General features: G+C 45.8%; 1 protein-coding gene across 3 annotated transcripts in view; it reads right to left on the reverse strand.

Annotated features, from left to right (window-relative positions):
- The window catches only part of LRP8 (LDL receptor related protein 8), a 146,851-nt gene extending 143,756 nt beyond the window's left edge, over nucleotides 1-3,095 (reverse strand). For 2 of the 3 annotated variants that reach the window (XM_077278380.1, XM_077278381.1), the window contains exons 1-2: nucleotides 2,935-3,086; nucleotides 1,773-1,895 (exon numbers count right to left, since the gene is read on the reverse strand). In XM_077278380.1, coding sequence (XP_077134495.1) covers nucleotides 1,773-1,895; nucleotides 2,935-3,010 — 199 coding nt within the window. In that variant the 5' untranslated portion in view covers nucleotides 3,011-3,086. Of the gene's footprint in view, nucleotides 1-1,772; nucleotides 1,896-2,934 lie in introns of all 3 variants that reach the window. The other variant, XM_077278382.1, reaches the window with a different exon arrangement.
- Nucleotides 3,096-13,245: the final 10,150 nt, after the last annotated feature.

Consider the following 13,245-nt stretch of genomic DNA (forward strand, 5'->3'; position numbering starts at 1 on the left):
GATCTGTAGCATCACTTGGAAAACTGACTGACAGGTTGGTCACACTTGTCAAACATACTGTTTGACAAGTGTGACCAACTTTTTACTATAGATGCAGCCTATGCAGCATCTATAGTAAAAGATAGAATGTTTAAAAATAATAAAAAAAATAAAAAAAATGCTTATACTCACCCAGACATCTCATCAGCGGCGTCCGTTCCTCTTCCTATAGCTGGTGTGTGCGCGCAGGACCTTCCATGACGTCGCGGTCACGTGAGCAGTCACATGACCGCTCACGACCAATCACAAGACAGTGACGTCATCGGCATGTCCTTCACCGCACAGCAGCTATAGGAACCGAAGCGGCAGCATGCAGCGGTGAGGCGGGAAGACATCGAGGGTGAGTATAGGACTATTTTTTATTTTAATTCTTTTTTTTTTTTTACCAATTATATGGTGCCCAGTCCATGGAGGAGAGTCTCCTCTCCTCCACCCTGGGTACCAACCGCACATAATCTGCTTACTTCCCGCATGGTGTGCACAGCCCCGTGCGGGAAGTAAGCAGATCAATGGACTCCTAGGTGTGCGGAATCCCCGCAATTCCGCATTTTTAATGAACATGTTGCTTTTTTTTCCCCGATGCGATTTTTTCGCGGAAAAAAAAAATCGCAACATTTGCACAAAAAATGCGGAATACACTGTAAATAATAGGAGGCATATGTTAGCGTTTTTATCACGTTTTTATAGCGAAAAAACGCGAAAAAAAACGCTAAAAATCCTGAACGTGTGCACATGGCCTTAGTGTTCGATTTCTTTAGATTGGGAAAAAAAGCTGCCCTGCATGCAGAACTTTTTATTTTATTCTTTATAAAAAAAAAAAAAAACCCTGACCCCAGGCATACTCCATAACAATCAGTAGTGCCAATCTGCTTCTCTTTGCACTGCTGATGGCAAGGATACATTTGTCTGTTCCTGAAACTGAGATGTAACAGAACCTTTGTTACATGTAAACTCTATTTACAAATAATAGTGAAACATTGTACCAAGGAAACATACTGCCATCTGTATCAACTGGAAATGTGCTTAAAATCCTCAGGTTCCATTGTTGGGCTCTGCTTCATATTAACATGACTACGATGATCACTGGCCGCAAAATTCAAACCCAGGATTATTCAACGAAGTGACAACTAGGAAGTCATCTCAGAGAATATGTATCACAATCCATTGCCCAATCTCCCCTGCTGCCAGATACATTATCTGTCAGGAGTCCTGAATACACAAAACGACAGCCGTGTGGTGCACCCATCTCCAGCAATCAGGTTACAATCAATCAGTCTCTATTCTACATCCCATAGACACAATATGGGCAATCATAAATGGCGCGCCGTCGTTTGGCGACAGGTTCCGAGGGCACCCATGGGGAATTGGTTTCTCCCTCAATCTCCTCCAGATTGTGACAGTATTTCAGGGAATTGCCCAGAATGTAATTAGGAATACGTGAGCCTCAGTACCAGATGTTTAAGAGCCTTGTCCTGCGCATTCTCATCAGCGTAATATCAATGCAGCGTGCTACAGCGGCACACAGGCCCAGATGGGCAATGCAGTGCCAGCAGCGTCCTACTGTGTGCCACTAGGACCGGGCTCTAAGGAAATCTCAGTTCATGCAGGAATGCACATTGCATTGGATGGATTCCTTCCCAAGAGGTTCTGCAGCATCTTGGGTGGTGAACACCATAATTACTGAAAAAAAAGGCTCCCCACCCCCCACTCATAACCGAAAACCCCAAACTCACGGCAGCCCTCCTCATCACTGTTATCGGAGCAATCATCATCCTCATCACACCTCCACAGGCTGGGGATGCAGCGCTGGTTGGAGCACTGGAACTGGTTCTCCTCACAATCGGAGGGGGGCAGCGCTGGGGAAAAAGCCAGAGGGTGAGTGGGGTACAGGCTGAGCGGGGGAGGGGGGGAATGGAGGATGAGCCAACTGGTGATGGAAAGTACATGATGGGGGTGATGATGATGCTGAGAAAACATGGGGTGATGATGATGTGCCCAGTACAGACTGGGAAGTCAGACTCCGGTGATCGGATACAAGTGGAAAACCGATGGGTACAAGAAGTCGGCCTAAGACCATGTAAAACTAGTCAGCCTTTTTTTAATCGCTATATTTTGCACTATTTTGACTTTAAGACATTTATAAGTTGGACGCCTTTATTAATTTTTACTTTTCCCTGTTTAAGCCAGAAACAATTAAATAATAATTAAATTAATATTAAAAAAATATATATAATAATTATAATAAAAAATAAATATATACCGTATTATTTTCTAGGGATAAGTTGTGCCATGTTTATTAAACATCATGCGCCACTTTCATCAATTTGACGCCAATAACGGAAACACAGGACGGACTACAGACAATTGGTCATGTGATAAAATCCCCCTATAGACATTCCAGTCACTTCTATGGGAGGACGATGGGGTCAGATATGAGGGGGGGGGGTGAATTAATCTACATGGCCATATTGTGCCACTCGTAGGTGAAGGCAGCAGGCACGACACTTGGCGGCATTACTGGGACCTGGAGGGCAGTGACTGGCACAGGCTTGGCCCATTGTGTGCACCCTATTACTTTGTGCAGCCACTTTCCATAGGAGTCAGTGACGATGGAGCACTCCCATAGAGGTGTATGGAGATTGGCAGAAGTCGCACTGCTGGAATCGCAGGAGAGTCGCATCATGTGACCTGAGCTGTGTGGGGAGGGGGTGCAGGGTGTGAGGAGATGAGCACAGACAGAGAAGGGTTAATGGATGACAGGCAGCGACTGGTGATAATGGTGGAGGGGGGGGGGGGGTGCCGGCGGCTGGTGCTGATGGAGCCCGGCCTGGCCGTGATGGAGGAGGAGACGCCGCACGGTGAGCAGGAGAATGACAAGTGACCCCGCGTCCTTACCTCTAGCACTGCGGCTCCCCAGCACCAGCAACAGTAGGAGACCCGGGATGGCCCCGCTGCTGCAGCCGCTCCTCATGGTGCCTCCGCCGGGTCCCGGAGCGCATGGAGCCGGCAGCCGGAGCACTGACCGCCAAGGCTCCGCCCACGGGGTGTATCTGATAGGGGGCGGGGACTCCGGGAACCTGCAAGCGTTTACACGTAAGGAGTGGGCGGGGCTACGCTGGGAGACGATAAAAGAAGAGGGGCGTGGCCGCTGTCAACCTGCGCTATAGGTCACGCCCATCTGTGGGCGGGGAAAAGGGAGGAAATGCAAAACAAACCGTAGAATTAACTCTTTAGCATCCGGGATGCTGCGCTGTTCTTAACAGATAAGCGGGGACTAAAAGTCTCAGCAGTGCTATGGCTGGAGATGGAGACCTCTGAATTGGAGAGCTATGAAAAATCGGACTTGTAACACAACAGTGAAGAAAGCAGCACATATAAACTGTCATAAAAGTGCAGGACTGAGGCCATCAGGCAGGAACATTGCAGAACTGGGACAGCTCTTACCCTTAGCAATTATTATTTTTAATCTCCATTGAATATTTTGCAACATTCAAGGGGAAATGTTTATTTCCCAAGTGTGCAGCGTACAGCATCTTGTACCTGCGAAATGACAGGAGGAGCCCCATATTAGACGTAGGAGCATTATTAGTCAATAGGGGCCCAATATTAGTCGTGGGGGCCCATTACTAGTCATAGGAACCTAATATTGGTCAATAGGAGCTCATTATTAGTTGTAGGAACCTATTATTAGTCGGTAGGGGACCATTATTAGTGGTAGGGGCCCATAATTAGTCGGTAGGGGACCATTATTAGTGGTAGGGGCCCATAATTAGTGGTAGGGGCCCATTATTAGTCGTGGGGTCCCATTATTAGTCATAGGAACCCATTATTGGTCAATAGGAGCTCATTATTAGTCATAGGAACCTATTATTAGTCAACAGGGGCCAATATTAGTCGTGGGGTCCCATTATTAGTTATAGGAACCTAATATTGGTCAATAGGAGGTCATTATTAGACATAGGAACCTATTATTAGTCAATAGGGGCCCAATATTAGTCGTGGGGTCCCATTATTAGTCGTGGGGTCCCATTATTAGTCGTAGGAACCTAATATTGGTCAATAGGAGCTCATTATTAGTCGTAGGAACCTATTATTAGTCGGTAGGGGACCATTATTAGTGGTAGGGGCCCATTATTAGTCGTGGGGTCTCATCATTAGTCGTAAGGACCCATTATTGGTCAATAGGAGCTCATTATTAGTGGTAGGAACCTATTATTAGTCGGTAGAGGGGGCCATTATTAGTGGTAGGGGCCCATAATTAGATGTGGGGGCCCATTATTAGTGGTAGGGGCCAATTATTAGTTGTATCGGACCATTATTAGTCATAGGGGCCCATTATGAGTCAGTACTGGACCATTATTAGTCACGGGTCCAGTTTTAGTTGGTAAGGGCCCATAATTATTGGTTGGTTGGTTGTGGCCAGTGATTAGTCATTGGGGCCCATTATTAGTCATCAGGCCCATTTTTAGAGGGGCAATTAATAGTCGTTCGGCCCATTAATATAGGGGCCCGTTATTAGGCCGGGGTCACACTTGCCGCATGTAAAATGGCCCGAGTCTCCCTCCCAAGAGTCAGAGGAGTGTTCTCCGTATAGTCATCCGTGTGTAATGCGTTTGCAATGCGATGATACGATTTTCTCGCACCCATGTATCCGTATGACATGCGTATGGCTTTATATTTCTCACTGCTTTTCTTCATTGAATTTAATGACTGAGGAAAATGTGTGTATTTCTCGCAGGTCACACTGATGGTCCATGGTGTCTGATTTTTCCTCGCACCCATAGACTTGCATTGGTGAGACTCGGGCAATATACGCACACAATTGCAGCATGCTGTGATTTTACACGCATGTTGAATACGCCTGAGAAAAAATCCGGTGATGTGAGCTGCCCCATAGATTAGCACTGGTCCGAGTGCTATGCGATGTTTTCTCTCATAGCCCTCATCTGTAGTCTACGCTAGTGTGACCCCGGCCTTAGGTGTAGGGTTGGGCACCATTGGCGCCCATCATGTAAATGATTGGGCCTATGGATGGCTCAGTAATGGCCGTCAGCTTTTCCTCCAGCATACAGATGCACAGCCGGTTCATCTGAGCGCGCACGCACTGCATTAAGTCGCTAAGTCGCAGAATATTTTTCCTGAGACCAAAAGTGGATCTGCATGAACATCTTAGGGTGTCAAAGCTTGAGGCAAGGCAAATATTTTGGGTCCCCTAACCCATAGACTGTAAATCCTCATATATACATATATAATCCTCCTTATATTGAATTGTGGGGGTCCGACATCAATATCAGCGCAGCAGACAACCCGTTTAATCCTTCTGTGGATTTAGATGACGTGAGCAATCACCGGGAACCTGTCATAGCCGTGAGTCATGGTGGCTTTGAGCTCCTCCATACCCAGCTGCTCAGTCAGGCCTCATTCGGACGTCAGTGATTTTTCGTGTGCAGGAAACAAGTATCATCAGTGTGGGATCAGTGTATCCATTTTTTTTCTAGGATGAATGGATGAATGTTGGAGGTTTCTGCACCTTGTCCTATCAAACAGTCCTTGAAAAACACACCGCACATAGATGGCATTCGAGTGCTGTCCCATTTTTTTCATGGCGATTTCGATTAGAGACTTAAATCAAAATCGGACAAGTCTCTGCAATTTTGTGCAGATCACCCGGTCCGCAAAAATACACGGGAATTGTGACCAGCGCCATAAACTGTCAGTAAAAACACGGATAAAACTTGTAAGAGAAACTGATGTCTGAATGAGCCCTTATTGTGAACGTTTTTAGAATTTTCGGTTTCCAGAATGAGACAATTCTAACGCTTAGGGTATGTGCACACGTTGCGGATTTTGCTGCCGATCCGCAGCTGTTTTCCATGCGGTTTACAGTACCATGCAAACCTATGGAAAACCAAATCCGCAGTCCAAATGCTGCAGAAAATACCGCGCGGAAACGTAGCGTTGTTTATTCCGCAGCATGTCAATTCTTTGTGCGGATTACACCTGCTCCATAATAGGAATCTGCAGGTGTCAAACCGCTGGTGGAATCCACACAAAACCCGCAGGAATTCCGCAGTAAATCCGCAGGTAATACACAGTGCGTTTTACCTGTGGATTTTACAAAAAAGGTGCAGAAGAATCCGCACACGAATCCGCAACATGTGCACATAGCCTCATTGCGGCTCCTGGATACAATTCTGCGCTATCCATTCTTTTTTTTTTTTCTTTAAAATTACTTTGAAATTTACTTTTACAAGATTAGAAAGGACGGAGCATTCTCTCTCTCTTTCAAGTAAACGTGTATTAGTTACTTTATTGTGGCGAAAGCTTCTGTTGCCTTTGAAGTGACGCGCATACGTTATCAAAGGACGAGTACGAAACGGGATTTTGATGCCTTTAAATGTTCCTGGCGCAGGTTCTCTCATTCATGATTTCCTGATAAATATTTAAAATGTTCCCAATTACATTAATATAAGGATCAGCCATGGGGCTCATCACCGTAGCGTGTTCTTAATAGCGTAGTATTAATGGATTGCCTGTGACTAATGAGGTCACAATTTACTGCAATAGAAAGGGCCGACGGCTTTTATTATTTCAGGAGTTCACCTTCTGTAGAACAGATAGTAGGAAGCCGCCAGTAAGGTACCTTAGGCTCCTTTACCTACTAGTCCCCGAGTTGCACTGATGGTTTGTCAGGTCTCTGATCCGCTCGTTTCCCAGAGAAGTGAACTAGGATGTCACCGAGTCAGCTCTGCTAGATCTACACAAGATCAGCGTTTATAAATGTTAAATGGGCTGTCACGCTGCATCATTGATATCAAATAGAGTGGAGGAAGGCGGCAGATCTAAGCGTGTGCAGTATATGGCGGCACAGCGGTGCCACCACCACTGCTCCAGGCGGCTGGTAATGCTTTAACCCCTGTTGCTATCTGTTGCTATTCCACTAGCAGTAGGGGGCTCACTCATTATTCAGTAGGGCCAAGGGGGCCGCAGCGCAGCCGGCTTCAAAAATACTTATCAGTACAGAAGCCTGCTTCTGAAACCGGTACCACTCAGGCAAAAAGCTGCATTTTTACAGGGGGATTGTTATATTCCTATTATGTTCATATTATGCTTCGTCACAATGAGAGAAATCCATTGGATAAGGACTGTAGAGAAGTTAAAGGGAACCTGTCAGTCGAATCATGCTGCCTAAAGCAGAGGGGGGCAGCATTAATCAATATACCCATCTGCGATCATGCAGTGTAATGGGGATAGTGGTGGAACCACTGTGCCATGGACCGAGGACAGCCTGGAGGGTGTGACTAGGTGAGCCCCTGATGGTGGAGTTAGACTTGGCTTCAGATGGATGCCACGTGATACTCCAGGACAGACCTCAGACACACAGGAGCTGAGCCTCAAAGGAGCAGGTAGCTGGAATGGCCAGGAATGGGTAGACTTGGCTGGTACAGGCAGGCACAGCAGGAATACTGGAAAACTAGGCAGGTATAGACAGGCACAACTGGTACTGGCAGGTAAGGTTGGAATACAAACTGGGAAGGCAGGTACAGTGAGGTATGGCTGGTAGACAGGCAGGCATGGCAAGTGTGGGCAGGTAAGGCTGGTTTACAGGCAGGCAGATGCTGAAAGGCACAAGCAGGGACAGGCAGGAACGAGAAAGAACAAGTGAGTACTGGAACAAACTGGCAGGTACCAACAGACAGGGGATCTGAGAACTAGCAAACATGCAGACTAGCAGAGTACACACGTTGCTCAGGCACATCCCAACAGGTGAAGGTGCCTTAAATAATAAGTGTCTCAAAGCCATTGGCTGGGGACACTTTAGGACGACGCGCACTGTACCTTGAAGAGACCAGGATCGCGCCTGCCTTAAGCATAGTGCCCAAGGATCTGTGAGCCATGCACAGACCCCGGGCAGCAGAAGGAGGAGAAGGAGTAAGTGCGAGAAGGGAGGCCTCGGTAGTGAGTGAGTCGACATCCCTGCCGAAGGAGGGAAGGTTAGGAAACGTGCAGGGACATTCAGCCAGTCTTTGATTCATGCTGCTTGTGGTTTGGACAGCATGAATCAACTGATAAGCACCCTTTAAAGGGAACCTGTCATGTCACAAAATGCTATTAACCTGCAGATTAATTTAAAGGTTAATAGCATTCTAAAGCTGTGCTGCCGCTGCACTGAGAGCCTTGCTGCCAGGAGGAAATGAACCTCTGGCTTTCAGTCATTGAGGTGCGGTCAGCGCCAGTGGTGTAACTAGAATCTGATGGCCCAGAACAAAATTTTGACCTGGCCCCCTCGACCCTCCACATGTTGGTCCGATGTATGGGCACTTGTAGCGTTCTAAATCCTATAAGGACATATGAGTTACACCCCCTCCCCCATTATGTAGTAATGTCCCTGGTCTCCTTCCTGGTATATATGTCCCTTATCCTGGACTCCATCTTAGTGTCTATATCTCCCATTGTGGTATATATGTCCCTTATCCTGGACTCATCTTGGTATACAGTCATGGCCGAAAGTGTTGGCACCCTTTTAATTGCTCCAGAAAATGAAGTATTTCTCCCCAAAAAATATTGCAATTACACATCTTTTGTTATACACATGTTTATTTCCTTTGTGGGTACCGTATTAGAACAACACAAAAAAAGAGAATAAAAGCAATTGGAACATAATTTCACACAAATTCCCCAAAATGGACTGGACAAAATTGTTAGTATCCTTCCAAAATTGAGGGAAAAATAGGGGTTTTTTTTTAGAAAAAATACAACAAACTGGTTCTTCCATGTTGTGTTTCCAGGGTTCTTCAAAATGGTTTATTAAAATGCAAAGATAAAAACACAACGCGTTTCAGCTGGGACAGCCTTCATCAGGTAAATAAGAGTGGAAGCGCCAATTTCTTGTATTTTTTGGAATTTTTTTTTTTACTTTGGAACATCTTGAAGTAACCTCCACAGATTAACAATGTGGCAGCAGACCGCTATCAAGGATTTATACAGAATACATGTTATCTAAGGGTACTGTCACACAGTGGCACTTTGATCGCTCCGACGGCACGATCCGTGAAGTTGCAGCGTCGCTTGATTATCGCTCCAGCGTCTTAGACTGCGTTCACACTTTGCAATGCACGGCGCTGGAGCGATAATTTCATGACGTAGTTGCGATGTAGAAGTCATACGGGACATTGGGAATATCGTGCACACCTTTGTTACACGCTGCGATCATGCCACCACAGCGGGACACTTGACGACGAAATAAAGTTCCAAACGATCTGCTACGACGTATGATTCTCAGCGGGGTCCCTGATCGCAGTAGCGTGTCAGACACAGCGATATCATAACTATATCGCTGGAACGTCATGGATCGTGCCGTTGTAGCGACCAAAGTGCCACTGTGTGACAGTACCCTTAGAGTTGTGCCTGTATGCACAACCACATAAGGCTACGTTCACATTTGCGGTCGGCGCCGCAGCGTCATGCGCCCCTATATTTAACATGGGGGCGCATGGACATGCGTCGCACTTGCGTTTTGCGCCGCATGCGTCCCTGCGGCGCCCGCGTCCGGGCGCAGAGGACGCAGCAAGTTGCATTTTTGCTGCGTCCAAAATCAATGAAAAAAAGGACGCATGCGGCGCAAAACGCAGCGTTGTGCATGCGTTTTGCTGCGTTTTTGTTTGCGTTGTGCGTTGCGGCGCCGACGCTGCGGCGCACAACGCAAATGTGAACGTAGCCTAAGTTGAGCAAAATATTTCATTTGCTACCAATCATGATATAATCTAATACTACGCTTAGATAGCGCTCACTTGTCTCACGTGTAATCTAGGTTTCACCCTGCAGCAAAATTGTGGGCAAACAACTTTGTTTTAAGCAAGCGATGCTCATTCAACTCACCTGTGGCAAGTAACAGGAGTGGACAATATGAAAATCACACCTGACACCAGATAAAAAGGGGAGGAGTTGGCTCAATCTTTGCATTGTGTCTCACACTAAGCATGGAGAACAGAAAGAGGGGAATAGAACTGTCTGAGGACTTGAGAACCAAAATTGTTGACAAATATCAACAAATTCAAGGTTACATTCCACCTCCAGAGATCTTAATGTTCATTTGTCCACTGTGCACAACGTAATCAAGAAGTTTACAACCTACAGCACTGTAGCCAATCTCCCTGGATGTGGACGGCAGAGAAAAATTGATGAAGGGTTGCAGCTGTGGGTAGTCTGGATGGTGGATAAGTAGTCCCAGTAGAGTTCCAAGGAAATTCAAGCTGTGCAGCAGGCTCAGGGGGCAACAATTGAATGAAATGAAACGCTATTGTAGGAGACCCCGTAGGACCCCACTGCTGACACAGAGACATAAAAAAAGGCTCTGCGCCACAATATACGTCAGCGGCTTTAGTCACCGCTCAGTACATATTGACCAGCGGCTGAAATCACGTCTGGCACTGACTGACAGCCGGCTCACCAGTGCATCAGTGCTGAGCTGGCTGTCAGTCAGTGCCGTGGTTACAGTTGCTGGTGACTATGTACTGAAGCCGTGCCAGCAGCAGCCATATGACTGAATGAGGAAGAACGTTATTATGCTACTAACCTGCAGATTAACCCCATGTTTGTATGTTAATAGTATTTGGGACATAACAAGTTCCCTTTTGACTACTACTAACCTTCCATTTTGTGAATACAGCTCCTACGGATACCTATATGTCTCCACGATTACAGACTCCAAACCTTATCCTGTAGTCATCCTCCCTTCTCTCAGTCCCTTAAAAAATGTACACTTGTTCAGATTTTATTTGTTTTCTCCAACGGATGCAAGTTTGCATTGGAGCTGTGTACACAAAACGGTAGATTTTAGATGCTATGGAGAAATAAAAAATAGTTGCAAAGGTGGCATGTACTTTGATTGTGCCCTGTTCCATGGTTTGCACTGTGTAGTACAGCAATCTTGACAGTGACACATCGGGCGTTTTTTTTTTTTAGTTTTTTTGCAGCAAAACCTGAGTGCATGGCAAGAAAGAAGCTGCGGCAAAAAACACAGGTTTTGGTGCATTTTTTTTTTTTTTGTGGCGCTTTTGGTGCATTTTTTTCCATTCAATTCATGGGGTGAAAAGCACTGAAAGAAGAGACATTCCCTATTGTGCAAAAAAAAAACATGAGTGCATGAGATTCCTGAAATCTCATCGATAGTTCAAATGCAGCTGAAAATTAGTATTAAAAAAAGCAGCAAAAACACCCAGTGTGAACTTAGCCTAAAGAGGACTTTTCACTTGCCGTATATAAATATATTCTTTTAACCTGGTGGAAATGTATCGGTCCTCCTGAGTCCTGGATCAGATTTTTTAGGGGAATCTTATGTTATAAAATGAGAAGAGTAGAAACGACCGGGCTGTGACTGAATATTCCCACATCCTGTTTGTTGGTAACTCGGGGGATTTGGGTAACATTGCATTAGTCAGTGACTTTTTGGGTCCATAGACTCCTAACAATTGCAGTTAAGCCGGCTGCTTAGTAGACTGGAAAATGTTGCCTTGAGCTCATGTCTGCGGCGCTGCGGACAGGACATTAGTACCATAGAAGTTTCTTTCTTCTCAGTGTCTATGTTTATGGTGCAAAAAGGCAACTAACATATACCGTAATGTAATAACGTGTCCGATTAATGCCGTCCCTGATGAGTCAATACAGGAAGGAGGAGGAGGGGATTTTCAGGATTGCAGAATTTACACGGCTCTTGCAGTGCAATGAGGAAATAGTCACCATTTTTTCTCTAGATGTCATTCTACATAGCAATCAAACTATCAGCATATTTTACATGTGACATATTTTACATGTTCCCCAATAAAAATGATACCTTTTTTTGATGAGATCAAATGTGCCAGTCATGAGAAATCTGGCGTAGAAACCATATGCAAACCATGTTGGAAGTGCACGGGGGCGTGTCAGTGCACTCAATCAGAGCGCATAGACACGCCCCCAGGTGCACTTCCAGACTGATTTGATTATGGCTTCAAGGCCCGATTCCTCAAGACAGGCAAAAAAAATGCTTGTTCTCGCAAAACGAAGCAGAGCGTCCATTATAGGGAGAGGCCTGCTGTGTCTATAGGGGAAGTCATAGATTACATCTATGGGAGTTTCACAGGTATTTTATAGCAAAAATCATCAGAGGCCAAAAAGTCATTGAATCATTCAGGATTAGATAAATATATCTGCTTTCATACAAAAACACCTCTGACCGCAGGATTTGTATGATATCAACCACATTCGATTCAATGGAGCAGAGCTGCAATATGACACACAACCTATGAATAGGGGGGGGCGCTGTCTTCCAAGAAAAGTAATGGACTTTAGGGATGCCGAGATCCAGAGATGAGATGTGACCGTTGGGATTGGGCTAATGAACCTAGACAAGTGTTATCTCCGGTTATCTGATGGCTGAATCCTAGGGTTTCACTTCTGAGGTCAAGGCTTTTTTTTGTGCAGTTTTTGGAGTCAGCGGCGCCACCTACAGATCATACTTGGAAGGCGCATGGTAAGAAAAGAAGAGAATAAGACTTTCTCTTTATTTCATCTCAAACTTTTGACTTCAAAAGCGGAGTCAAGAATTTGAACATGTGAACTCAGCCATAATCTGTGACTGGTTAGTTCTCTATCACAAAGAAGGTAATATTTCAGTTAGATTATTTTATGATGGTCATGTGCTCACAATCGGAAGGAAAAATTATCAGTAATTGCACAAAGCTGTAGATAAGCAGAGATATTGTTATGCCGAGAGGAAATTATGAGCCAGTAGCTGCTAATACCAGCTGGGTATATAGAGAGGTGTTTCCTAATACTGGATAAAAGTATTGGGCTCATGTCCTAGTCAATGAATTCAGGTTCTACATTCAGTTCCATGGCCACCTGTGTATAAGATCTGGCCACGTCACCTCAGGTGTATAACATCCCGCCCATTGGCCCCTGGCGTATAACATCCCGCCCATTGCCCCCGGTGTATAACATCCCGCCCATTGCCCCCGGTGTATAACATCCCGCCCATTGCCCCCGGCGTATAACATCCCGCCCATTGCCCCCCGGCGTATAACATCCCGCCCATTGCCCCCGGTGTATAACATCCCGCCCATTGCCCCCCGGCATATAACATCCCGCCCATTGCCCCCGGTGTATAACATCCCGCCCATTGCCCCCGGTGTATAACATCCCGCCCATTGCCCCCGGCGTATAACA

The sequence above is a fragment of the Ranitomeya variabilis genome, chromosome 8 (assembly GCF_051348905.1).
Source record: "Ranitomeya variabilis isolate aRanVar5 chromosome 8, aRanVar5.hap1, whole genome shotgun sequence".
Lineage (NCBI taxonomy): Eukaryota > Metazoa > Chordata > Amphibia > Anura > Dendrobatidae > Ranitomeya > Ranitomeya variabilis.